Genomic DNA, 27,608 nt, shown 5'->3' with positions numbered 1-27,608 from the left:
GCCCCCTCCCCGGCTCCCGCAGTTGGTGCGGCCCAGAACAGCATGGCGGCCACCTTGTGGCCCCCGAAGCAAGTCTTGCTGCTACGGGCGCTGCGGAGTTTGGTGTTTCCCGGGGTGGGAGGCTCGGGCTCCACCTGCTGCCGCTGCCCTCTCGGAGGTATCCGCGGCCTCGGGCCGTGAAGGAGGGGAGGGATGGGACAGAGAGAGCTCTACACCTCGGCGGGCATCTCTTTGGAGAAATAACAGCGCCTGAGTCACTGACTGGCCTAAAGCAACCGAGCATGCCTTGCCCTCCGCGCGAGGGTGCAGTTGTGGCCTCTGGGCGTCGTGGGCGCCCGTGTGCCTGGGAATCAAAGGAGAGGTGGGCTGGGGGCTTGACCTTGGGGCTGTAGTATTCTCTCGGATGCGGCTATGCTGCTCTCAAGGAACCCCCCAGCCCCCCTTGGGTGTACTGTTCTGCAGTTCGGGAGGGGAGGTCTAAGACTCTCTGAGTTTGGAGTCTAGCTCTGCAGCTAACAATTTGAAAGACTGAGCAGGTTTCTTTGTTTGTAAAATTATCCCGTCATAGCTTTATGAAAATGCCTAAATTTGAAAATGGAGGTGAGTGATGATAATATATTTAATACTTTGTGTCAGACATTCCTGTAATACCTTTTACATACATTAATTCCTTTTCTCCTCACGTCACCCAGTGAGAGAGGTACTATTCTTTTCTTCCTTTACAGAGAAGGAAACTGCAAAGCAATTTGCCCAAGGTCAGAGGGAACTGGTAAAGGAAGGGTTTGAACACAGGCAGTCCTGCTGTAACTCTTTCTCTGGACTACCTTTCTAGAAGTCAGCAGCGATTTTTGCTATTTCGTTGTTATTGTAGTACACAGAGCTCTTGTAGTGGACGATTCTTTGGCCAAGCTCCAGTTCATGCACAGCCAACCATCCTAAAAAAAAGGTGTTTCCCAAACTCATCGTTTCTAAGTTGTGGTCAGTGATTCCTGATGTGTCTAGAGGATACTTAGAGTAAATCTGAGAGGCCATAACTCCTCACTTCATAAATGACAGTACTGGGAATTCCAATGGTCACACTATAGCTTTTTCCCCTAACCTATATGCTTCTGCCTGTTTAACCCAAATCTAGATATACTTGTTTTGTTATCTGTCTTTCAGATCCTAGATTCCTGTTTACCCATCCCCATACACAATCACTAGCTCCTTTCACACACACACACAGACAAAACTTGTCTTGTGGAGGATCTGCATTCTCTGATAGTTTGGAAATTTTTTTCCCCACCAGGTTGACTGTTATATTTGTACCTGTCTAGATGGACTGTTTATACTAAGTGAAGATGAGATCAGTTATTAGAAAGAAGCAGCCAGGCTCTACACATGTTATTTGCTAAGTATAGAACAATCAAAATGATTTTACTTTTCTCTTTCTCTGATTTTTAGCTAAAAGATATCTACTTACAGATAATATTGTGAAATTAAAGGAATTTCAGCATAAGAAGGTGGCTGTTGCATGTAAGCTTACCGGCACCAAAGGTAATCAAATCTGTTTCATTAATTCTTTCATTGATCTGGCATTCAGCTTTCCTCTGTCTTTATCCCTATTCAGTCTCCCTTCAATGACCTTCTGTCTCAGAAGAAATTGAGATGATTTATTCTTAGTTTCCTAGTCTGCCCTTACATGCACCTTTCGCCTCACTCTAGTACTGCAGAGTCTACCGCTCTTCTCTTATCCCTTCTCCCAGAATCCCAGAGAAATACTAAAACTAGTGCTGCAAGCAGTCCTCTAGACCAGTGCCGCTCAAAGTAAGCTTCAAGGATCAGCAGCAAGTGAGAGGTGGACAGACACGCCCCACCTCGGGCCCCAGACAATTCCTCTGCACAGTAAAGTCCGAGAAGAACTGCTTCACATGACTGGCTTTCAGACTTTTTGATGCAACCCTCCGTAAAAAATATAATTTGCATTGCATCTCCACTATACACATACATATCTATAGATAAATGAAATAAAATGAAACCAAAAATGTATGATGATACATTTTCATATTGTCTACTCTGTGCTAGAAGAATCAGTAGACTAAAACAAAGCTTTCTTTAAAAATTAGCAAAACATCAATAATTGTGGCTGGGTGATGGACACGTGGGAGGTGATTATACTGTTCTCTCTACTTTTAGATATGTTTGGAAAGTTTTATTCTAAAAAGCTAAAAACACAGCATCACCACCCTAGGTCCTATTCCCTTTCAACACCTGAGAAATCTTGCATTCATTCCCTCTTCTGCACATTGAGTTTTCCCCAGTGCTTCAAATTCCTTTTTAAACACAGCAAGACTCTCCTCTTTTTAAATAACTCTTTTGTTTCTCCCTATTGACTCTTTCAGCTTTCCTTCTTCCTGTCAGATGTTTACGAGCGCCTAATGAGCACTTCTTGCTTCCCATCTCACACAGTCCAGCCCTCCAGAAATCAGTCTTCCTTCACTGCTCTGTTAATCATGCTGTACTAAATAAACCACCTACAGAACAAGAAGATAGGAGTGATGGAGAACAGATTAATCTCCGCTTTAATAGACTCAATCTAGATTTTACTTCTGTCTTTTCTTACCCCAAGTCGTCTGGAGCTCCGTGAAGTTTGCAGTTAGGGCTTCATGCCACTATCTAGTTGTTACTGCAGTTGTCATGGTCTTTCTAAGGCTGTGACAGTCGTGCATATGTTCTGAAAGGCAATTAATATGAGTACCAGTCTACTCCACTGTTAGGTACGTATAGAATTCTGTCCACATTTCATCATTATGAGAGCCCACGATGGTACTCTGTTATATTCCACATCACGTACAAACTCTCCTCGTCCCCCCAGCTTCCTAGCTCTTCCATAGTGGGTCTCACCCTTTCTAGCACCAGTGTGATTTCCTGTTAATCTGGTCACTCCCCCGCCCCCACCTTCCCCCCCAGTCCTGTGCTGTTTCTCCTGCTGATTCCTGTGCCGACAGTGCCCCACCCCCTCAGCTTCGCCCCCTCCCCCCCCTTACCCAGCCCCGTCCTTCCTTTCTGCTCCCTCTCCACTTCCACCAGGTGGTCTGTGTCTGCTGCCCTGATTTCTCTCTCCTCTCCTGTTACGTTTGTACTCTCACGCGTCACCTACTCTGTCATTGTTTTCAGATGGCTTTACATCTTGTCTTCTCAAATAGACTCTCAGCTCTTTCAAGGCAGGAACCATACTTTATCCTCCCTGTGTCTCTCACACAAAGAAGGGACACCTCTGAGTGTGACTATATGAGAAGCAGTTAAGTTTTGATTTGTTTTAAAATACAAGTTAGATTTGTTGAAATTTTGGACTTATTAAGAAGTACAAGATGTAAAGTCATCCCATTAAAGTCTTTAAGGTTGGAAATTGTTTAGGAATATTTAATAGAACAAATCCTGTGACTGAAGGAATGAAAATAAGAACAATAATGTCTGACTTCCTGGCAGTTATACATGCTGGGCCCTGCACTAAGTGCTTTGCTTACATTATCCCAGGAGGTCCCCATGAGGTAGGTATCATGAACGTCACTTTATACATGAATCAAGTCTCAGAGACAAGCCTCCCCAAACCTCCCCATAGCTTGCAAGTGGCAGAGCCTAGGTTTCAGCCCATGTCTTCCCAACCCTAAAACCTTTAACCATTACACGATTCTGCAAATAAAGATTGGAGGGTCCACTGCATTTACTCAAACCTAGGTGGCCTTCTTTTCTTGTAAATCGAGAGCAGTATCTGCCTCAGCTTCCCGATCTTGTCTTTTTAATGTATATCATGCCATTGCTTTAAGCAGCATTCCTTCAGAGTTCTGGGCCTTGGAACAAATCATGTAGACTTTTCTTGGCAGCTTCTGATACTGAGAACAGCCCTGCCTTCTGGAAAGCAGATGCTTGCTTGGTGCCTGCCTTGCATCTCACCCCACATTCTGGCAAGAATACCGTCCCTTCCTTATGCCAAGAAGCAGTGTTTCCTGTTGGTGGTTGATTGTCTCCACAGTTGATCAGACACAATACAAGGGACATAGACCGTGATCACCTTGAAATGATTCTGTCACTAAAAGAGGGTTTGCTGCTGCGTAGAGGAGTGTTTTACCCTCTCTGCATTGGGCAGTATTGTGGCATGCTTTCTAACAGCTGAGTAGAGAGGGACCAGGAAGAATGAAAAAGTCGTGAAGTTGAATCAAGGGAAGGGGACATGAAGTCCTAAATCATGTGAGTCATCCCTTGTGGGTTGACCCATCTTCACATTTTCCTTTCAGTTTTCCTGCTAGGTGCCCTGCCAATTGATGGTTGAGATACCTTGGGTATTTTTTTTTTTTCTCATGGGTCACCTGTAGATAGAGCTCTTTGAGCTAAGCCTTTGGGACTCTGGTTCTCAGGCGTTAGTGCACATAAGCATCTCCCAGGTAGCCGAAAGTGCATATTCTTTTGCTCCTACTCCCAGAGATTCTGTACTGGGAAGCCTGGAGTGAGGCCTGAGCCTGCACCCTGTGATGGATGTGCTGCTTCACACAGCACCTCTGACACTCTGCTCTCAAGACCAGCCAGTGATGGCAGCTGTGTGGCCGTGAGCCCCTCTCAGTGGCTTTTTGCAGCGTGCCAGGTTCTAGCCTCCCCTTCTTCCTGAGGTCAGGCTCCTGACAGTCCAAGTCAGCCTGAGTGATGGCCACCAAACTGTGCTTTCTTCCAGAAACCTATTTGAGAAACTTGGAGGAGAAACTGACCCAGAATAAGCTCATCTTGAAAGAGGAGTTGAGAACCTTGCTTCATTTGTGTGACTCCCGGGATGATGTGGAGCTGGCTAAAAATGTCATTTACAGGTGAGGCATTTCCTTAGAATCCTGCCAGCCTTTGTCTCTTCCTAATCTCTCCTTTTTCCTAAGCAATCTCATCTATCTCCAAGATTTCAGCTATCACCTCTACACCGGTGACTTCCCACTTTCTTGTCCAGATGCCTGCCCTGAGCTCCACACATTTATATTCATTCATTTAGCAAACACTTATTGGGTTCCTACTACGTCAGGTACCAAAGATAGAAGAACAGATAATTCATGCCCCAGGAAATCACCAGCCTCTTCACTAAGTCCACTTACATGTTCCCAGTGTCTTCACATTCAGCTTATACGGAATTTCTTCCTCTTGCTGTGTTTGCTATCACACTGACCAGTCACTTTCCCCCAGTCTCATTTGCCCTCCTCCTGCATCCACTCCCTGGTGTCTCTCGTCCCTGGCCTTCCTCTCTGTCCCCATTGCCAGTGTCTTGGTTCAGGCCTCCCGCCTCTCACTTGGATCACTTCAGGGGACTCCTGGCTAGCCTCCCTCCTCCAGGCTCACGCCTGTTATGTTCACTGTCTCTGATTCCTTATCAGACCTTCCCATGTCAGAAGGAACTCATTTGTAATCACAGTCTGCTGTTAGGAAACCCAGCAAAGGTGTCACGTGGCAGCAGGATGGCACCAAATCAACAGGCTTCCTTGCTTTTCAATATACTTTGTCCATCTGTCAACAAGCTTTCGTATTCCCTCATTAAAAAATGTTTTAGGCTGAGCTGTGAGCCACAAATGCACCACTGTCTTCACCTCTTCATCAGAAGTGAATCTTCGTCCTCGCAGGGCTGCTTTCTGGGGACCAAACAGGTGAAAGTCCGATGGAGCAAGGTCAGGACTATAGGGAGGATGCTTTAACACCTCAAAACGAAGTAATCCACGACAAACAGGTTTTGAAAAGTTTGTGTGAGATAGGTACTGAAACCACTCACGGAAGAGCATAAACAGAAGCATTTGGATACCTGCAAACAAAATTTGGACCGACAGTCTAAGGAAGGTGAAAGTTTCTTAAAGAGAATCATTATTGGTAATGAGATATGGATTCATCACTATGAGCCTGAGGATAAACGGCAGAGTATGGAATGGAAACATCCTCAATTGCCAACCAAGAAAAAGTTCAAAAGTCAACCATCAGCTGGAAAATTGATGCTTACCGTTTTCTGGGATTCTCAAGGGCCAGTATTGGAACATTATCAGGAAAAAGGGTCAACAGTCAACAGTGCTCATTACAGTGAGATGATTATTGAAGAGCTGAAGCCTAAACATCAGATTAAACGCAGAGGACTGCTATCCAAGGGCATTGTGATCTTGCCTGACAGTGCACGTCCGCACACTTCTGCCCACACTGTCAAGACTCTGGAAAAACTTCATTTTGGGGTGTTAAAGCATCCTCCCTATGGTCCTGACCTTGTTCCATCAGATTTTCACCTGTTTGGTCCCCTGAAAGCAGCCCTACGAGGACGAAGATTCACTTCTGATGAAGAAGTGAAGACAGCGGTGCATTCGTGGCTTGCAGCTCAGCCTAAAACATTTTTTAATGAGGGAATACAAAAGCTTGTTGATAGATGGACAAAGTGTATTGAAAAGCAAGGAGATTATGTCAAAAAATGATGCATTTATCTTTTCTAAAAGTTAATTAAAATAAAGTCCATAGCCAGAGTGTGGATAATTTTTGACTCACCCTCGTATCTGGCAGTAGGTATGTTTAGAATAGATTATCTGTAATGCTATTGTGACTTTCCTCAGTGATTTCAGCAGAAGGTTAAAAAATATTGTTCTTTAAAGCCAGAGTTTTTCCCCATGGCATCTGGGATTCACTCACATAATGAATGAATCTTCCCAAAATCTGATTTACGTGTAATCATGAGGTACTTGTTTTGTCACCAGATTGTCTTCTTGGTGTCTAAGGCAGAAAGAGTTGGTTATTGAAAGGAAATTTATGTGGGCGATTTTCAGTTCTGCATTTCTAACTGGCAGACTGGCTGCTTGTAGAAATCCCAAGCCACACGCATATAAAACATCACTGTCCAGTCAGCCTTTTTCTAAAACTAAAGTTTCAAAGCTGCATTTAATTTGTTTGGCTAGGTGATTATAGTTCACATATACCTTTCCCTGAGTTGAGAAAAACAGAGAAATTAGTCCAAATTGTAAAATGCATCTATTGGTTGTTTGCTGTCCTATATGGGGATAAAGCCAGACTTGGGGGGGACAGAGCATCACCCCACTCCTTTCCTTGTTCCACTCTTTTCCTTGTTCCACTCCAGGAGCACAAAAAGAGACAGCGCCATTCTGATGGGCTTACAGATGCCAGACCCCTGCTATTGCCTGACATATGCTCACATTCAGTCCTTGCAGGTTGTTGGTAAATTGAGAAGATGATTACAATCTGCATTTTTACTTTCTTGTATATCACAGAGTAGGTGGGCCTCTGATGAACTTCGTTTGTTTATTTAAATGCCTGGTATACTTCTGCTTTCTGGGATTCTTCTGATCGTCTTTAATTCTGCACTTTCCCCTCCCAACTGTGAGAGGACCTCATTCTCTTCTGTGTCCTCAACACCTAGCAGAGTGCATGCCACGGTCTGCCTGTCCTTTCCCTCAGGTCCTACCGTTTGACTTACTGAATTATTTTGATTACCAGGTACCATGCAGAGAACAGGAATATCACTGTGGGGGAGTACAAGTTTGGACCACTTTTCATGAGGCTGTGCTATGAGTTGGATCTTGAGGAATCTGCAGTGGAGCTCATCAAAGACCAGGTTACTGTCTCCCAGTTGCTTTCCTTGCCACAGTGCTTTCCTTGCGCTGAGGATGGGGTGTTTTCAGTGATGTCAGGAAGGGCAGCTCTTCTATACACATTGTTCCTGGGTTAGATTTTCATAGAAAGGCTGCCGAGTTGAGGGAGTGAGCTGTTTCCTGCATTTTTAAGGTTTCCTTGGAGTCATTGCCTATGAAGAGGTATAGGTCTCTGTATACAGAGGTGTAGAACAGGTGTGGAAGAGGTGTAGGTGCAGATTACAAGGTATCTACCTACCTTGGATGTGTGTCCACCTGGGACTGACAGCCTCTCTTTTGAGGGGCTTGTAGCGGGGGATAGTTTGAGGTGGGCTGCCATTTTAAGGCCGCCTTTCCTATTCTTCACCTGTGCTTCCCTCCTGTTTTTGTATTTTTACTTCTGGTTGAAGGCTGTGTTGTCAAATGGTTTTCTGTTTTCAGAATTTCGGCTTTTCACACATTTTGATTTTATTTTCCTAAAAGCAAAATTAACAATAATTATTTTTGTAATTATTCATTGAGTATTTACCATGTCCTCAGCATTGTGCTTAAGTATTATACATGTTTCATTTCGTTTCCCACAATATCCCTGGCAAGGTAGGTACTATTATTATTTCCATTTTACAGATGAGGAAACTGGGACTCAGAGGCATTATAAATTCATCCATGGTCAGAAACATTTGGCCCCCAGGACGTTTTAATATTTTTAGGAATCTCCATAACTAAGTGGTCCTTTTGCCTCTTAATTTTTTTCATAAAGTGTATCCATGAAGGAACTGTTAACTGTCAGCTTGCCCCTCTGGTAAGGACATTGATATATCAGTAAGCAGAGGAAAGGTGGTTTCAGAACAGTATGGATTAGTTTGAGCCTATGTGTTCCTAAAAGAAGAAATATACATACCTATTTACATTATAGTATCTATGTTTTAAAAATCTAGAACAATATACACTAAACTACCACTGATCTATAGGGGGTAGAATTAGAGGAGATCCTCACTGTTTACTTTATACACTTTTATATTGTTTAACTATTTTAATAAGCATATGTTAATGTTGTAATTAAAAGAAAACGAACGTTTCACTGTAATAAATCATAGCCATGAGCATAACGATAAAAAACAAACAGAAAGAAAGTGAAAGTAAAGGTTTTTGGTTTTGTTTCTGTTTTTTAACCTACCTGAGTAGGAAGCATTTGTGTGTGTGTAAGTTTCCTGGAGTAGTGGAATAAACTGAATTAGAGTCAAGCGCCATAAAGCCTAATCCTGCTTCCACCCTACCTTGTCGTGTGCGCTGCCCAGAACCGTGTCGTGCTGCCAGTGTGGTGGCCACTACCCACATGTACCCTCGGAGCCCTTGCACTGTGGCTAGTTCGGGTTTCCGTGTGTCGTAGTGTAAATACATGATGGATTTTAAATATCTGGCATAAAAAGGGGAATGTAAGGTATCTTATTAATAATGTTTTATATTGATTATATGTTGAAATTTTGAATTCAGTGGGTTAAGTAACATGTTATTAAAACTGATTTCATACCTTTCTTTTTATTTTTTTAAATGAAACTACTTGAAAATTTAGAGTCACATACATACATGGCTCGCACTTGCAGCTTGCAGTCTCTCCCCACGGCCAGGGCTGCTCTGGTGGCTTCCCATCCCACTCAGCACAGAGCTCAGACCCCTGACCATGCCCTCTAGGGCCCTTTGTGGTATTTCTTCTCCAGCCACTCTCCTGCTTGCTCACTCCACTCTGGACCTTCTTGTTTTCTCTCAGACATGCCAGGCCCGTGGCCTCAGACTGGAACACTCTACATCTGTATCACTTCATTGAGGCCTCCTCTTCTCAGAGAGCCTTCCCTGACCACCTTCCATCATCTTCTCTGGTCCCTTTATCCTGTTTCATTCTTCTTCATAGCCCTTATTGGTACTTGAAATTGTATTTTTTTACACTTGTTTTGTTCACTTGCTCATTGTGTCCTCTGCCAGAATTTAAGCTCCCCTAGATTAAAAGCCCTACTAGAGTTTAGGGCAGGGTCTTTGTCTTGTTCATCGTTTCTTTACTTTCAGTGCCTAGAACAGGGTCTGCCTAATAGGCTCTCAAAAAACAAACTTGCACGAGACCTTTAATGGTGTATTTGAATAGCAGGTGTCACAGGAGAACCACTGTTTTAGTGAGCTATTTCGCAAAGTGAATAATCAACTCTTATTATTTGTTTCCCCAAAGAGGATCATAGTTGTGTAAGCCTCTCCCGCCTTAGTCCTCAAGCATACTTATAGCTGCCATTTCACATTAATATGCTGCCACCCAGGTTCCAGGACCACCCCCACCAGGGTTAACTGGCCTGGTTCTTTTCTTCTAAGCTTGGCAGAGCCCCACTGCATAAAGACATTCTTCCCTGTATTTCTGAAACCTGGAGGTCTCTTGCCATATCTCTTGCCTCTTGTTCACTGTGCCCATTGCCAAAGGCATGACCCCAAAAAAGTGGGCAGCATTTAAATTTTTTTGCTAAATGAATAAAGTATGTACAGAAGTAAGTCCTAGACAGTGAATATGCAGTGTAAGTACTCCATTAATAGTTTTAGCTTTTAACAAAACTATTGTTTTTCTTCATTAGCATTTACAAGGTTTCTTCTCAGACTCCACATCATTCAATATTTTGATGGATATATTATTTACCAAAGGCAAATATAAAAGTAAGTATCACAATTTATGTTTGCTAAAAAATTCTGTCTTTGCTGGTATAGCAATTAGGAAAAATAATGGGCCACGTAAAAATGATCCTTCTATTCCTGATGAGTGGCTGAATTATGGAGACCCCATGCTTTAAGTGTGAAACATTATTCCATCACATGTTATGATTTAAACACCTCAGATTTTACATATGCTGCATTATAATAGGTTTTAAAATATTAGTTCTTCCTGTATGACCTGATAATTTATTTTGAAATTTAGTTACTTGCTAAAGGACTTTGACAGAAAGTTTTTATTGTGCTGAAGTATGCTTTTCAGTAGATGAAGCTAAATGGATTAAACTCTGGGGATCAATAGTAGAGGACTGTGAACTCACTTGGGAATGCATTTAACACTGCCAGCCCACTCCTGGCTTTTGGCAGGTGCCTTGGAAGTACTGATTGAGATGAAAAACCAAGATGTGAAGTTCAACAAAGATACCTACATCCTTGCTTTTGCAATTTGCTACAAACTGGTGAGACTGTCTTATCTAAACTTTTAGAGCATTTTGAGTAGTGTTTGAGAGAGGATTTACTTTTCTTCTCTACAAATAAAACCCAGTTCCTCTGAAGTCTGTTTTCCATCTGCTGCAGATATTTCCATTTTAAATACGTTCATTTTTAGAAAACCCAGCTTACCCATGTCAGACAGTTTTATCATGGGAAAAGCAATTTTATCATCCTTCAATCTTCTCTGGCATTTTGTAGATAATGAGAACAAGAAACAGCATGCTGGGTTCAGAGTCTGCTGTAGAGTCCTCTTGCTCATGCTGGACCTCACCAGACCAGTCTTCTCTGTGGCCCTCTCCCAGGGAAGTCTTAGCATCCTTCACTGGTGACCTCAGGGCTACTTTGTCCTCGTCTGTGAATTTTTCTGTGATCACCTAAGCTGGAAGTGCTGTCTCTCTCCTCCGACACCCCTTGACTGTGCTCTATTTGTATTCACAGACAGGGCACTTGTAACACTGCCTGACGTATCAAGTGGATGCACGTTGCATCCTCCCCACTAGAGGGTAAACTCCTTGAGGCATCTTTATATGCCAGCACCTAACAGTGCCTGGTTCACAACTGATCTTTAATAAGTGCATGTGACATTAAAATGAATTCTTTGAGAACAGAGAGCATGACTTATCCCTGTCTCATTACTGTATCAGGATTGTTTTCTGCACATAGACTATTTCTTTATTACTTATTGAATGCATAAATGGTAACTGAAATAGTACAGTGACCAAGGTTCCATGCATAACTGTACACATTCATGCCATTTTAACTTTGGAAATTTAACAAAACCTTTTTTTTTTTTTTTTTTTTGCATGGGTCAGTAATTCATAATAAAACCTTTTTATACTGAAAATGAAAGAACACTAAGCAAGGTAGAACATGGCTACGGGAAACTTTCCCTGAAAAGTGTAGCAATACCAATTTTCCAAAACAATGGGGTGCAGTTGGGTTGCAGATGAAAGAAACCAACCTGGAAACTGAGAAATCTGGAGTCCAGTCTCAACTTTAGCATGAACTGGCTTCGAAGTGGTCACTTGCCTCATTTGTGAAATGAAGCGTTTGGATTCAAGAGCCAGTAAGCTTTTTCTATAAAAGGCCAGATAGTTAATATTTTAGACTTTGGGGGCCACATACAGTCCGTGCCACATATGGCCCCTGTCACATCTTTCTCTTTGTTTTTGTTTTTACAAACCTTTAAAAATGTAAGAAGCACTTGTAGCCATAGGCTTGCTTTGGCTCCAGGGTCGTAGCTTGCTCACCACCAGATTACCAGATGCCAGTCATGCCACTTTATGATGAAACAGAGGCCAACATGACACATACTTGAACATCAGTTCATCATTGTGATACCCAGTTGCCTGACCTTCTTAGAGGCGCCTCCCTGAGTGTATTCTTAAGTGGAGAGAATTTAACTACTACTTAGAAAGGACCAGAAGACTTTCTCCCCTGTATTGTGTCCAAGAATAACTTGTTTCACTCAGTGGAGACTGGAGTTGAAAAATTGAACTGGTCAGCCATTACAGATTCCAAGCAAATCCTGGGAACTGTCCTCTCTCATCAAATTCAGGATTTCCTTTAGGCTTTGACTTATGAATCACGTCATGACCTACAGAGCTGATGCTGCTCTCTCGTAAACCTAACCCACCAACAACATAGACAAAGGAAGAGAATTCTACCACTGCTGTCTGCTAGTTTGTGTATCACTCATGTTCTTGAGTTTGTTTGTTTTTTAGGTGTCTGTTTTCACGGGATTCTTCCCTGATTTATGTTCAAATAAGTTTTCATGTTTTCAGATATTTGACCTAACATAGATATTTTCAGATTGGAAACCCCCTCAGAAAAGTTCTATGGTGTTGCTGAGCTTTACTCTATCATTTAATCTGGTAGTAGCAGACTGACTCTTCACACTTGTATGCTGTGGTACCTGTGTCTGGAAACCAGCCTGCCTGGATGTAAAGAGACTTGTATGTTTGCCGGTAAAGCTGCCCCAAATCAGAAAACCGGCAAAGAGCTAAAAATAAAGTTCATTTAGATTTGAGCTGCTAATATATAAATAACTGAGTCTGTTTGCAAATAGTCTCTCTGTGGAACTTAATCTTTTAAGTGGCTTGAGATAGGTTCCAGGAAATTCTTCTAAAAGGAAATCTGAAACACTAAACACCATTCATCATCTTATTAAAAGTTTGTGATATTTATTTATTGAGCAATCCTGTCTTCCCCCAGAATAGCCCTGAATCTTTTAAAATCTGTACCACATTAAGAGAAGAAGCCCTAATCAAAGGAGAAATCCTCTCCAGGAGAGCTTCCTGTTTTGCAGTGGCATTAGCTCTGAACCAGGTAAGGCTTCGGGGTACATGTAAATGAATCGGGAGTGGGCAAGACTTTACTACGTTCATTTGTTCTTGCTTTTACCTTTTTTCCTCTGACTCTATCATAAAGAAAAAGTCCCCATAAAGAAACCAATGCCTTTGATGCCATGGCAACCTACATCTATACCTCTGCCTCCGAAGAATGTTTTCACTTACAGTTGAGGGTCTAACATGCACTGGACTGGCCAGGATCCTGTGGAAAATCAATGAGGGAGGCTGTACTCAGAGAAATTCTCAAGTAATTAAAGTGAAAATTTCAGATGATTTGTTTACTATGTAATGTGCTCAGAGAACAGTTTTAATTCAAGGCTCTCCAAAGCGTGTCTTCTAGTAAATTCTCCAGGGGAACAGTATTCCTTGAGTTCTCGGTATTTAAAATTATTTGCTTGTTGTTGTTTTTAACCTGAACTACAGTTTGGCCAGATATAAACTTGCGAGGTAATATTTGCTTTGCTTGTTTCCTTCAGCACTGTTCTTCTGTCTCCGAGTATGGAATGTTGCCATGGAGAAATCTGAGGCCTGCCTGAATCCTACCCCCACTCCTCCCCCCCAGCTTCTGAGTGACTTGATCTTATTCATTTTTCCCATTTCTGTCCTTTATATCCATGGAAACAGTTTTCATTTGGGATTTCTTCATCTGCCAGTTATTTTCTTATTTTGTTTTGCTCTAATTCTTTTTTTCCTTTTTTTTTTCCTCATAATGTCTTTATATAGATCATATGCTGGTTCTTTTTTGGTTATTCATCATTAAAACATGTAAGTTTCCCTTAGACCAGCCATTTGCAGAAGATTCATGTCAGGAGAGACCAGAGCCATGTTGCCATGTTCTAGGCGAGCAGGAATTTTCTTTATGGATGAGTTTTGTCTACAAATATGCGTAGGCTCAGTTTCTCCCTGGCCAGTGGGAGTAGGCGTGGAGGTGATTTTCAGTGAAAAGTCTCTTCTCTGCTACTGCAAATATGGCTGATCTGTGTAAATTCTTAATTAGCCTCACCTCTGCCACCAAAAGGATCCAAAGACTTCATTACTAGTCCTAAACTCTGTTACCATCATTTTAAATAGGAATTTAGTACTGTACTTCAGGCTGCGCCCTCACCTTTGAGATCTACTTTATGCACTCCTGAGATAGGCAGCGGTGTCCTCCTCTTACTGCTTTCTCCGGAACTCACCCATGCTCCATCTCCAGTGTTTCTGGCAGTGCAAGCCTCTGCTGTGGTTTGAGGTTTCTGCTATGTTCTAATTATGTCAAAGATGGGTTTGTATTTCTGTTTCTCAACCTTGGTTTTTTTTTTTTTGAAAGCTCATTCCAGTGAGAGAAGAGGAAATGCCAAATTTATGCCTCCATCTTAAAAAGTGGAAATCAGGCAGGTTGTTAAAACATTCAGTAATATGCCACTGTAGGAAACATTTTATAGAATGTTCATTTTAGAGTACGAAAAATCTTTTCTTTCTTTGTGGACTTCAAAGCCCTGGGGCACCATGAACAGGACTATCCTGAAATCTTTAAATGATCTTTATGATAGCAGAGTAATGTCTGTATGACTTGGGGGTATGACTTGTTTTTCTTCCTTCTAGAACGAGCTGGCAAAAGCTATATCCGTTTTTTCTCAAATCATGAATCCAGAAAGCATAATCTGCACTAATTTAAATGTAAGTGACATCTTTATGGTTTAAAGTGAAGCTTGAGATGTAATCAAATGAAGTCTAGATTTTTTTTGTCTGTATACAACAAATAACTTTTAATCTCCCAAGGTCTTCATTCATTCCATTCATCTATTGGTCACTGCGTGAAAGTTATAGTAGAGCCCCAGTGAGGGGAGTCTGTGTGTGCTTCCAGGGGTTTATAAATAGGTGGGAAATGCAGATATGCTCAGCCATAAGAGGTGGCTAAATGCTGCAGGTTTAACACGTGACTACAGAAGGCTGTCGATTTAGAGAAAGGGGAGATGGACTCAGCAGTCTTCACTGAGACTTAGGAAACGCCTGCGTGCTAATTACATCCTATCCATGGTACCTGACTCATAAAATGGTGTCTAACCTGGTGAGCACTCAGTGAATGCTAGCTGTTTTCATTCTTACTGCGTTGCCAGCCTGCTGTGGCCCATCTTCCCAGTGAGCAGTGAGTCATCTCTACCTTCTTGGGGCAATGAAAAGACTGAGACTCTCCTGTCATTCAAGACATCACAGCCCCCATTCAGCCAGTCCCTGTTGAGGCCCTACTTGTATGATAAGTACATTTGTCTTGTGGGGAGTTGAAAAGAAAGCCCCTAACATCCAAGAACTTAGTCTTCTGAAACATCAAGGGGTCAAGATGAGGAAAACGTTGTTAGGAGAACAGAAAAGTGTAAACACCAGCATGACATGAACTGGGATAAGCAGGTCATAGCCAATGCAGTATGCCAGGCTGGGGAGTGAAGGGGCTCACAGAGGAGACCTGAGGAGGAGAAAATTGTTGAGCAGCGTTCTTAAAGGAGGACAGGGCTGTGGGATTGGAGGGATGGAGGTGAAAGGGCATTCTCTCTTGGGAGATTAGTTTTGCTGAGGGTTCTAGTTTGCTAGTTAGTTTGCTAGTTCTCTTCCTAGCTCTGAGTCCTTAGGCAAAGTCACTTAACCTCTATGACCCCACTTCCCTTTTATCTGAAGTAGCAATAGTAATAGTACCATTCTTTCATTATGGGAATTGAAAGAATATGCATATAAAGTAGTTAGCATAGCACAGTTAGTGCCTGGCATGTAATCAGTGTTCCGTGATGCTTGCTAATACCAGCAGTATTTGTTTAAAATGAAATATGTTAAATAAGAAAGATTATTTGTAACAAATTCTAGAACCCGTGAACAGGAAGTGGGCATAACTACAAGCTCCCATGGTTTTCAGTTCTGCCCCTAATTATCCTCAAATGTCACCCCCAGGCCAGTACCCAGATGACTTTCAAGAGAAGGACTAGATAAGCCTTTATGGTAAATTCTGGGGAACAAGTTCCAGCAAAAAGTCTGAGATAAGAATACCTTATATTTGACCTCATATTGACTTCTCAGAATGCTTACACAGGAGGGAAAGATGAGCCTAGGGAACCAGAAAGATGGAGACAGGGACAGTAGAGGCCCTGGGGGGCAAAAGAGAAAGAGGTGGGTTTGGAAGGGAAGAGACTAAATATTAGAAAAATACTCCAAAAGAGGTCTTATCGTTGGCAAATGGCATGAACCTGGAGCAGGGATGAGTGTCAGAGCTGTCAGTGAAGAACTTCTCTGTAAAACCCGGTAATGGACCTGATGTAAACTGATGAATACCACAAAAAAGGGAGGTAAGAGGTCCCAGAAATGAGTTGATAAGGCATCCATGGTGAGGCAGAGGAAGCATCAGAAAAAGACAGGGAAGGAATCGCACCAGTGTACTGAAACCCAAGAGAGCTGATAGCCCTACGGGCCATGGTCTCCTGCAGGCAGCCCCTGGCCCAAGACTGGGCAACTGAGCAGAAACTGCAGGTCAGCCTGAAAAGCTCTCAGCTGAAGCAGATCTGGGAGGCCAAGGTGGCAAAGGTCCAGAGTCCAGAAGTCCAGGTCATCTGAGCCAGTAAGCCAGACAGACTAGGAGGTCTGGTCTTCCAGCAGACACATGGGTATTTTTCCTTCTTCTCTGCTTCCTACTGGATGTGGATGGCTCAGGGTCTCCAGGTATTAATATACATCTGCTTCTGAGAGAATGGCCTGCAGATGCACTCATTTCATGACTGGAGAGCAGCAGAACTGCTAGGATTCCAGGTGGGAAAGAAATCAGGAGAGTGTGTGAGAGGAGGTTTACGTGGATCCTTAGTCACTTTTCGTAGAGTGGAGGTGAGCGTGGGGGAGTCAGTAAGGGTTGGTATGAAGTGGAAGAGAGTGAGATCGGCAGGGGTTTAGTTTATCTTAGCTAAGGTACCATGCTAGATACTTAGGTTTGTCGGTTTATTTTACACAACACTGTTAGAACAGTATTTTTCCATATCATACATGTGGAAAATGAAGATTCAAAGGGTAAGTAAAGTAGCCAAGTTCTCACAGCTAATTAAATAGCAGAGTCAAAGTTTTAACACAAACAAATCTGTTTGACTCCATAAAAGCCTGGGGTTTCCCCACCACTCCAGACCTACAAGATTAGCATTGTGTGTCTTTTATCCAGGATTGGAGCGAACTGCTCCTCCTGAATGCTGAAAGGAACACAGGACTGGATGTCAAACAATGAACCTGCTGTTAGTGCACGTGGTCCATGTCCTTGAATTTAGATTCCTCATCTACTCAGTCCTTGGCTCTCTCCCACAGTTGTTATGAGAATCTAGTAATGATTTTTTTTTTTTCCCAAATGGGAAATGCTTTAGTGGAAATAAAACATGAGGCTGCTGAGAGCTAAGGTGTCTACTCTCAGTCGGAAGAGAAGTCCAGAGTGTGGTAGGGAGTGCTCCTGAGCCAGGGCACCAGGAACAGCTCCTCCTGGGAGAGTGGTGGGAATGGCCGATAAACATGGTGGAATGAATGGGCATATTTCTGGCAAGCGCTGTGTCAGGACCCTTGAGTCTATCTTGAATATGAATCATCCCCTCCATGAATTGGGTCACAGAATTACCACTGTCCAGAAACGTAAAGATTGTTTTATGGTTTAAAAATTCTCATTCAGGTAGTTCTTCCAAATGTCCAATCTAAGTTTCTCATATTTCAATATAAGCCTGTTTCCTCTTCCTTCCTCGGGGATCGTGAAAAAGAGCTGGTTGCCTGCCATTCTCAGCTTTAATAATCTTTCAGATTCTGGGTCTCTGTTATTAGAGCAGTTTTTTAAAAAATAATTTAATTCTGGGCCCTAGCTTCTCCAAGGCTGAGTCATCTACCTAGAATCCTTAAGGGCAATTTGTTAATTTTTTAGAGATGGAAACGTAACAAGTAGGCTGAAGAGAGTCTGTTCAGTCAGTATCAGCAGAAGTAAATGAAGTTTTGGTTTTTTTTTTCTGATCTACTTTAAAAATTAATGCCTTACACTAAAATCTTTTCTTGCTGCCAGTTGGAATATGAACTTACCTAATTTTCCCCCTCAACTTAATTTTCTTTTCATCAAAATTGCTCCTGCTGCTGATATGACCCAGAGGGCCTCGCTCCCTATTTCCCACTCACACTCGCTCCACACTGAAGTGATGGAGCACACGATCTTATCGAGGCGTGTACGTGTTGACTCTGCCCTTTCAGTCTCAATTTAAATCCTTTGATCACAGAACAGCTATAGCCTCCTCTTTATTTAGCATCACTGCTTAGTATAAGGGGCCTACTTTCCACTTCCAAATATGTCTGAAAGAAGCAGAGACCAACAAAGGGTAGTTTTCCACGGATTTTATTTGAATTCTAATCATTTCTCTAGAAATATAGACCAATTTTGGAATTGAATTACCTTACAGGGGAATTGACAAGTGGTGAGTTTTTGCTAACACAGGTAAATGTTTTAATGTTTGTTTCTCCTACTCACTAAGGCCAACCTAAAGTTCTCACTCATGCTGGGAAGTCTAGGCTGCCCAGGTAGGAAAGGAGACAGGATTTACTATTTCTCATAAATCCCTTTGTTGCAGCATCTCACCTATAGCTTTAAGTTAAGAATTGCATTTGGCTGGAAGCAATGCAGACTCTAAAAATACAAAAGTCTGTACAAATTAGAGGCTTTCTTTTTTTTCCCCAAGTAGAAAACCAGAGGTGATCAGTCTAGGTCTGGTATGACATTCCATGATGTATTTCCACACCACTAGCCTAAGCACATGACTTCCATCCATTACATCTATTCCAACAAGAAGGAGAATGCAGGAGGACAAAGAAGTTGGTCCCTTTTAAGAATACTTTCCCAACTGTCTCACCCAGCAATTTGTACTTACATGTTACTGGCGAGAGCCTAATCCCATGACCACCTCTAGTTGCAGACAAACCTGAGAAATACAGTTTTTGAGTTCCATACATGACAGCATCAGTTAAAGTTAGAGAGCTCTGTTACGAAAAAAAGAGGGGAAAGTAGATATTGGTTAGAAAATTAGCAGTCTCTACCACACTATGATATTCTACTTCAACTATAGCAAACTTAAAAAGAAAAAAGAAATGCAAATTTCTGCACGTTCAGGGCTTCCGTTCCCTTTTTTGGTCGAAGGTGTCCAGTGACTTGTTAACATTTCTTGAGGTCTCAGAAGATCAGAGGGGCGGGAAGGATGTGTTCTCTGAGTAAGTTTTTCTTAGCCAAAATTCCCCCTGCTCCTTGCTAATTCAATTTTTCTAGCCTTTTGTTTGAAATCTGTAAGACTGAAGCAATGCGCTGTATCCTGATTTAGCTTTTCTAATTGTACCCTGAGACTTCAGTTTGAGACAAGCTCCTAGCTTTAAATTTTCTCTTTGCCTTTCATCAGGAACTGCCTCATCTATGTTGCCCTGCAACAGTATCATTCAAGGTATTGAACCTTACTCTTGAAATCCCTACTGAATCAGAGATAGTTGCTGGAGGCAAGAGAGAAACTGGGAAAAATTAGGAAGAAAAGTTGAACTCTTCCAAAAGCACACCATTAATAGTTTCTAGCATGAGCTCTGGGAGGTTTATCCCTGTAAACTGCTAGGGGACATACACTCCCTTTCTCATTTCTTATTGTTGAGGGTCTGCTCAGTGGCAGGCACTGCAAATGTTTGCATCAGCAAGGTAGACTTGTCCTTGCTCTTGATAGGACAGACCCCTGTCAACAAAACTGGGATTGGTTTTCACTAACAAAACTGTTAAGAACTATTAAGACCTGGAGATTTTACCCCACTTCTGCGCTAACGAGTTAATCTGCCATTTGTGGATGCTGGTAGAGAACACAAGACACAGAGAAGAAGGATGGTTTACCACTCACAGCAGTAGCGGTAGCCAGAGGATTCACATCTTTGCAGCAGTTTCTTGAGCCCAACTCCCACAGCGACATGAAGAGGTCTGTATGCCTCTTGCGCACACAGAGGGTTGTATTTTAAGAGAGGAACCGTGAACTTGGGGAACCCAGATCTCTTAAATTGGGCAGTAAGCATACCTGCCCTTTGCTTTGCTTGAGACACTGTCTGTCTTCTCAGGCTGTTGGTTGTACAAACATCCTTGAAAATACAGTCGAGACTAAAGACAGTCAGTGCTTCTGCCCAACTGTGAAAGACCCATGGAATGTTCTCTCCCTACAAAGGGTTTTGCCGGTGCTCTAGAACACTCAGCTTAGATCAGGTCTTTTGGAGTTAGGCTGCTTCGGTTCTTTTCATCCTGTTCTACAGGACTGGAGATAACCCCTCATCCTGATCAACTGCTCAGCAAGCATACAATGTTATAAAATGGACTATTAAGAGAACTTCGCTGGTTTGGTATAAAAAAAGGAGTATCTCTCCCAGAAAAACTATCTTTCCTAAAGATCAAGAGCCTTAAAAATGTTTATACCCTTTGACTTTGTAATTTCACTTCTGGGACTCAAGTCTAAGAAAGTAACAGTTTTTACAGGTATGCACATTTGTTGCGATAATAGAGCTAGAGCGTAGTGTGGCTTTACCTCATGTATTACTTATATGACAGATTGTTGTGCATTCATAGTTAAAAATGAGGTTTTATTTTTTCCTAAAACTTCTGGATGCTATGAGAAAACATTCATTTTATAATAATTGACCCAAAAGCAGAATCAAGTTGGGGGAGGGGGATAATAAACTGGGAAGATAATACATGAGATTATAAACAATGGTTAACAGTTGGTGAATTCTGAGTTACTCTCATTTTCTTTAAACTTTGCTATATTCTTCAAATTATACTAGTGAATATTGGTATTTGGGGAGGTAGTTAGTGGTAGTGATGGAAAGTAGTTGTATCATTTTGAAAGCCAAGTACAGTACCCGGTTTTGATAGCTATGGTGTAAATTGGAGTGCCTCATTAGGACTTCAACCAGGTTCCGCTTATCCTTGAACAGTCTATATGCCTGCAATTTCCTAACCAAAAACATAAAATAAAAAAGGTAAAGGTATCTTTTGCCCCAGAGCCAGTCTTGTGAGATTGTCTGACTGTCATATCCTCTGAATCTAGAAGAAATAGGGAGGAAGAAACTAACAGTAATATTTACTGAGTAGCTCCTGCGTGCTGATATTTCATTTAATGTTCACAGTAACTCAAAATGTGAGATGTAAAGGCATTTTCCTCATTTTACAAATAAAGATATTGAAGGAGAGATTAAATACTTGGCCAGAGTCCCGTAGCTGTAATTGCCAGTGTCAGGATTCTGACCCAAGGATGTCAGACCCCCAGATCCATGTTCTCTCCATTTCTGCCTTTTTGCAGGTTTTGAAGTTGTGGTGTTTTGATTAGCTATTAGAACACAAGTTTTGGCTGGTGGGCATTCATTCGCAGCACTTCTGAACTTGTGCAAGCAAATGAGTTAGGAACTGGCATGAAAGCAGGGCAGGTGCCTGTGAACGTAGGCTTATCTCACAGGGCACGTTTCTCAGTGCTGATTACTAGCTCAGTCTTGTTTTTCTTGTTTCTTCTTTTTCAGATTATGATCCATATCCAGTCAAATATGTTGAAAACCCTGATAGATATACTACAGGATGCTGCAGAGGAAAATCTATCAAGGTTTGTGAAAAAACATGTGTTCTCAGAAGAAGTGGTGAGTATGCAGTTTCTACAGAAATCATGGAAAGGTGCAAGAATACTCTTTAAACTGTCCACTTGATAGCTTAATCCTGGAGGCCACCTCCTTAAAGAGACTGTCAAATCTGGCAACCTCTCTGTTGTTCCTGTTGCAAGATTTCCATGTGTGGGTGCAAAGACTTTTTGCCTCTAATGCAATATATCCTCTGAAATTATAGGAAAACGTGTTCCTTTTACATTGTTCTTTTCCCCACACTGTTTTCATGGGTGTCGGCTCTTTTTTTTTTTTCCTTCCTCCTCAAGAATCCAATTCCTTCTCCCCACTCCTCACTCTGTTGATGACCTTGCTTCTTGTTTCATGGAGGATATTAGAAGCAATCAGAGAACCACTGCCACCCGACAGCCTCCTTGCCCCTCTCCCTCTCTGCTCAGCCTTCCCTCCGGCAGCCATGGTGACTGCAGGCCTCTCTCCAGAGCCTGGGAGCCCAGTGCCGCTGGACCAGCCCAGGGCATCAGCCCAGAACTGTCTCACGAGCATCACCACTATCACTCGCCTTCCCTGTGGATCATCCCCAAAGGCAAACAACAGGCTGTAGTATCTCTCATCTTTAAAAAAATCTCCTTTACTTAAACAAGTAGAAAGACGTACCGGGTGCTTAGATAGGAAGACTCAACCTCATAAAGTCAGTTCTTCCCAAGTTAATGCGATAATGTAACATTTCTGTAAAAATACCATTATGTTTTTTTCTGTAGTTAGGGTTCAGTAGAAAGAGCAAACTAGCAAGAATAGCTGGGGAAACTCTGAAAGAAGAGGTGCTAGACCTGCCGGATATGAAACCATATTGAAGCTTCTCTAATTAGAACTGTGGTTTTAGCTCCTGAATAGACCAACTAATGGAACCATATAAATGCTTTGAAAATTATAAAATAAAAAATAAAAATGAAGAGGAAGAAACAATTTCTAAAAATTGAAAGCAAAATGAAACAGATGAACCCATGTGTCATACTGATATGCTTAAGCACATAAAGAGGAATTATTGTTAAGTCATTTGAAATTTAGTAATTTGTACATCACTAGTCGTATATAACCTAAAGGGAAAAAAGACTAAAGACATCATAAATTATTGGCAGTGATCATATTGTTAGTAATGATATTGGTTTGTCATTTTGACTAACCAGGCGGCCTGTTTGTTGGTCCTCCACCTGCTTTTCCCTGGCCTTTTGTAGCACAGTCCCAGCTGGGTTCTGGCTGGCACCTGAGATGGCAGGCTGGCAGCAGAGGGCAGGTGGCAGCTCCCTCCCCTCTGCCACACTGTGACCTTCCCAGCCCCGTCCCATTCCTCACTCCCACCTGAAGGCTGGCAAAGGGAGCTTGTCGGAAAACTAACTGGTTATGATTAAATTTACAGCTTCTTTCTATTTGAGGTCTTAGCTCTGTGTAGGTTGTGGCCTACCTAAGCCTTTTTGGAGTATGTTTAGAAAAGTAGGGGGACTAGAAATGTAAACGGGTTCTAAAGCACATGATTGTGTGCATGCGTGTGCAGCACTGACACGACTTCCGCTTTCTCCCAAGCACTGATGTTCCTCAGTCCTTCCTTAGACCTGGCCCGTCGATATGTTGCCTGTTATACGACTAAAGCATCCAAACTTCACACTGAAAGATACTGACTGTTTTTATCTGATTCCCCCCCCCCCCCCAAAGCCTATAAGGCTGATTTACTTAGAAAGCTCACGCTCTAGTCGAGTGTATCCCCTGGTTACTGTGAGGCCACTCGGGGAACTGCTTGTTGAGAAGCGAATTGATCTCTAAAACTCCAGCAGCTTTTGAGCTAGTTTGTGAGATTGCTTGTGGAGTCTTAAGTTGTAAAACTCTGCATTTTACAAATGCCCTATTATGTGTTTATGCCACCAATTATTGAAAATGTCATGTGTGGCAAGAAGCTACTGTCATGCCACTAGAGGAATGCTGAAAAAAACTGCTGACTTTCTGCAGCACCATGACGGAAACCACTCAACCCTGAACTGTTTCCTTATTGACTTCTTTTCTAAAACTTAATGAACAAACAATGTGGTACCACCTCTTTTCTGCTTAAATTGTACAATGGTCCTAATGATACCATTTAATATTTTTGTAGTGATTTAAGAGAACGGAGGTAGTAGTGTCTGCAGTGAGAGCAAGGTTACCTCCAGCCTGGCTCACCTGCTTTGCTGCTTTTGAAAGCCATATGCTGCTGCACATTAAATCACTTCACCTTGAACACGAGGACTCAACAAGCTTTTCTTTTTAAGAACGTTAGAAGTGTTTAAACTTTATCTGAAGGTTCAGTGGGGAGCCCTTGTTTGAAAGGAAGGTGTGCAAGTTTGTGATATGTTTAGAAGATGACAAGAGAATTCGTCAGTGACCTTGATCACACTTAAATTTCATCAAGAAATGTTGCTAGGTTGTATCATTAATAAGGGTTAAAGTAAGTAAAATGTGGATTTTGTTCAGACAATAGTTTCACATTCTAATTTTGAGCTCACCCGTTTTTATAGAATTAAACACCATTCATATACTTCTGATGCTAATATTTACACCTCTGGTCTAGACCTCGCTGCCATGCCTCATACTTGTGTAGCCAAAAACCTGTGGACATGTCCACCTAAATATTTCACAGACATCTCAGTCTTGTCCAAAACAGAACTCTTGATTTTCCCTCTCCAGATCTGGTCCTTCCATCTTTCCAATCTCAGTCAATGACATTCCCCCATCTCCAGGTTACTAAAGCCCAAATTGGGACAATGTCCTTGATGCCTCCCCTTCCCTCTCTCCTTCAACAATAAATCCTTTCAGTTTAATCTCCAAAATATACTTCATATACATCTAGTTCTCCATCTTTTCCATGCATTCCCCAGTCTAAACCATCACCTTTCTCCTCCGGCCTGTGACGGAGCCCCTGGATTAGTCCCCACATTCGTGTACCTTCCAGTCCTCCACACAGCTCTTTAAATCTGAATCAGGTCATGTCCTAGTTTGGACCCTCTGATGGCTTTTAGAATAAATTCCAAAAAACGTACCACGAGCTAGGAAGCCCTGCAGCGTTTGGCCTGGCCTCCTGCTCTGATGCTTAAATTGGACACACTTGATTCCATGCATTTGACCTCCTTCCCCTGGTGTGTTTCCTTATCTAGTGTGCGCCGCTTGAACCCCCCTTTTATAAAACACCAGGGATGATCTTCAAGTACTAGTCCTGAATGTTGTTTGTAGCACACATACCTCTGTGCGCCCCAGTACCCTGGTGTTTACCCCTTTAGATGCACACTGTACTTTTTTTTTTTCTTTATATCTCTGCTTCTTGGAGAAATCTTACAGAGATATAATAATCTACTCTTCTTGCTTTTTTTTTTTTTTTTCAGCTTGTCAAAGTGAGGGAAAAAGTGAAGGATGTGCCTGCTCTTCTGGCCAGATTTGATAAGCTGTGTGGGAAGCTGCACATAAATGGCCAGGTCACCACTTACAGTTTGGATGCTCTGCTCTGCCACATCCCCAGAGACAGGGGGTCCCACACGGTGCTATTAAAGCAGAGGACAGTCAGCCGTCGGACCTTCCAGCCCCTCAGCCAGTCCCTGTGGGCTGAGTAACCCTGGGATCAAACCGCCTGTGGGTCTGAGTTGGAGGGGGCCTGCTTCTAGTGGATTTTTGGCTTCCTAAGAAATCAGGCATCGTACTCCGGTGGACAGTATACTAACTAACACTTGTCTCCTTCTTAAACTTCCAAGATCACTGAGTGCTGGCTACTGCCTTGAGCCAATTCATATGTTATACCACCATAAAGGTCTAGATATAGGCAAGCAGAAAGCTCGGCTCCCGCAGGAAGGAGGCTTCCCCTTGTCAAGGGCTGAGGATCCTTGAAGGAACATGATCACAGTTTCCAGTCCAGCTTCCAGGACCAGAGTAGAACCCAATAAGCACTAGCAGGAAGGAATTTCACTATAAGTGGCCAACTCCGACTAATTTTCAGGGGAGTAGTAACCTGCAGATTATACCCTCGCTGAATTCAGGAGGTCTGAAACCCTACCCTACCATGCTGGGAAATAGCCCAGGATTTTCTCACTGTTTCTGTCATCATTTACCTGTGACCCTAGACAAGATACTTGAGTGCTCGTTTTTCCATCTGTAAAATAATAGTGCCTATGTGAGTCTGCATATTGATTTGAAATTTTCATTCAAGGTTCAGTAGGGTCAAGTTTTCTCAAAAATAAGAGAAATTAAAAGCTTCCTGAGAAAACTTGTTTTCTCAGCAGAACAAACAAAACCAGAATTTAACTCTCAGAACTGATAAATAAGCCAAAATTTTAATGGTTACCACTTTGGTCATGGGCAGTCCATGTGCTTTTCAAAATAAATGCTGATAAAAACCATGTAATGTTCTCTGTATTCCTTAGTTTTCTATGTAGGTCATAAATATTTGCTCCTATAGTTCATCTTGTTTGTTAGTGACTTTTTCTTTTCTCTCTTTGGATATTGTATTTATTTTTTTAAATAAATATGTCATGACAGCAGGTCAGAGCTTCCTCATACATCTGGGGGTGGAGCCTTTTCTTTCTGAGGGCCCTCACGATGGTGAAGCCTCCCAGCCGTCTTCACGGAGCCCTGCAGGCTCACGCAGTGCTGCTTCCAAACCCAGGGCTAACTCTAGCTTTATTGTTATTCTAAGGCAAGAGTTGTTCATAGAACCAGAGGTTCTAGAGTAGAAGGAATCTTCTAAGCTTCCTCCTCTGGTCGAGGAAATGACTTGTCCAAATTGACATAAACTAGTTTAAGGTGGAGCCGAGGTTAAAATCCAGTTTCCTAGTCTCATACCCTTCCCACTGTACCACATTACGTCTCCTTAAAGAAGAGGAGAATCTCTTCAGAGACAGAGCACTGAGGGCTCCTTGACTCACTGTGTGGCCATGGGCTCCCCTCGATCTCGTCTGTTAAACAGGGATAATAGTAATACCACTTCATAGACTTACTGTGAGGACAGAATGAGGTCATAAACAGAGCAAGCTGAGCACTGCCTGGCATAAAGTGCTATATAAACGTTCGCTGTTGTTATTACTGACGGTAGCATTCAGAGAGTTTGCACCTAGTTGAAGAATTATCTAAACAAATGAGTTCTTCCTCCTGTTTAGAAATATCAAAAGAATTTCTGTAGCCTATGCTCTATGAAGCATAAGCTTCATTTAAAGAAAATTCTCTGCCTTTGTAGACTCTTAATGGCATCTTAAGTGTGTCTGGTGTTTTGCAAAAGAAAAAAAAAAGCATTTAAATTTTTCTACCTTCAAAGTCTTAGGGAATAATAGGGCATGCTTCCTGTCCCTCAACTTCTCTTTTATCTTCTCCAGCATTCACCGAGGGCATTCAAACGGCTATTATGCCCTGGGTGAATGTGGCCTTGGTTGTTGGCTAACAACTATTCATTTGCAAAAAAAAAAAAAATTCGTGAGCAATAAATAGTAGCCATGACCTTCCCAAGCCCTGCTGCCCTGTTCAGCTGGTGGCTGTGACGCGCTGTGGACTGCAAAACCTGGCTCTTTGACCTGCTGGCAAAAGGCTTACTGAGGGGCAGCTTAGTTACTGAGGTAACGAATGTGCACAATGTTTACCTCAAAATAACATAATACTAAAGGCAAAAAAAACCCATCAAAGAAAAGGTATGCTCGGTATACAGGGACTACTTCATTCTTTAAAACTTGGCGGTTTCTTTGAAAATGGTGATCCTCTGCAATCAATAACCTACCTA

At 42.2% G+C, this 27,608-nt stretch overlaps 1 protein-coding gene across 3 annotated transcripts; it reads left to right on the top strand.

Annotated features, from left to right (window-relative positions):
- Positions 1–15: 15 nt before the first annotated feature.
- On the top strand, positions 16–26,237 carry PTCD2 (pentatricopeptide repeat domain 2). Of its 3 annotated transcripts, none has more exons than XM_057741343.1 (10): positions 16–157; positions 1,444–1,536; positions 4,706–4,835; positions 7,483–7,600; positions 10,226–10,304; positions 10,704–10,816; positions 13,065–13,178; positions 14,786–14,860; positions 21,743–21,856; positions 25,237–26,237. In XM_057741343.1, exons 1-10 carry the CDS (start codon positions 43–45, stop codon positions 25,459–25,461), a joined length of 1,176 nt encoding a protein of 391 aa, XP_057597326.1. In that variant the 5' UTR covers positions 16–42; the 3' UTR covers positions 25,462–26,237. The 3 variants fall into 3 exon arrangements, with proteins under 3 accessions (XP_057597326.1, XP_057597345.1, XP_057597334.1); XM_057741362.1 differs by lacking the exon at positions 16–157 and adding an exon at positions 188–361; XM_057741351.1 differs by lacking the exon at positions 16–157 and adding an exon at positions 398–600.
- Positions 26,238–27,608: the final 1,371 nt, after the last annotated feature.

Source organism: Hippopotamus amphibius, chromosome 1 (assembly GCF_030028045.1).
Source record: "Hippopotamus amphibius kiboko isolate mHipAmp2 chromosome 1, mHipAmp2.hap2, whole genome shotgun sequence".
NCBI lineage: Eukaryota > Metazoa > Chordata > Mammalia > Artiodactyla > Hippopotamidae > Hippopotamus > Hippopotamus amphibius.
Note: the sequence above shows the minus strand (reverse complement) of the source record. Positions and strands in the feature narration are given on the sequence as shown.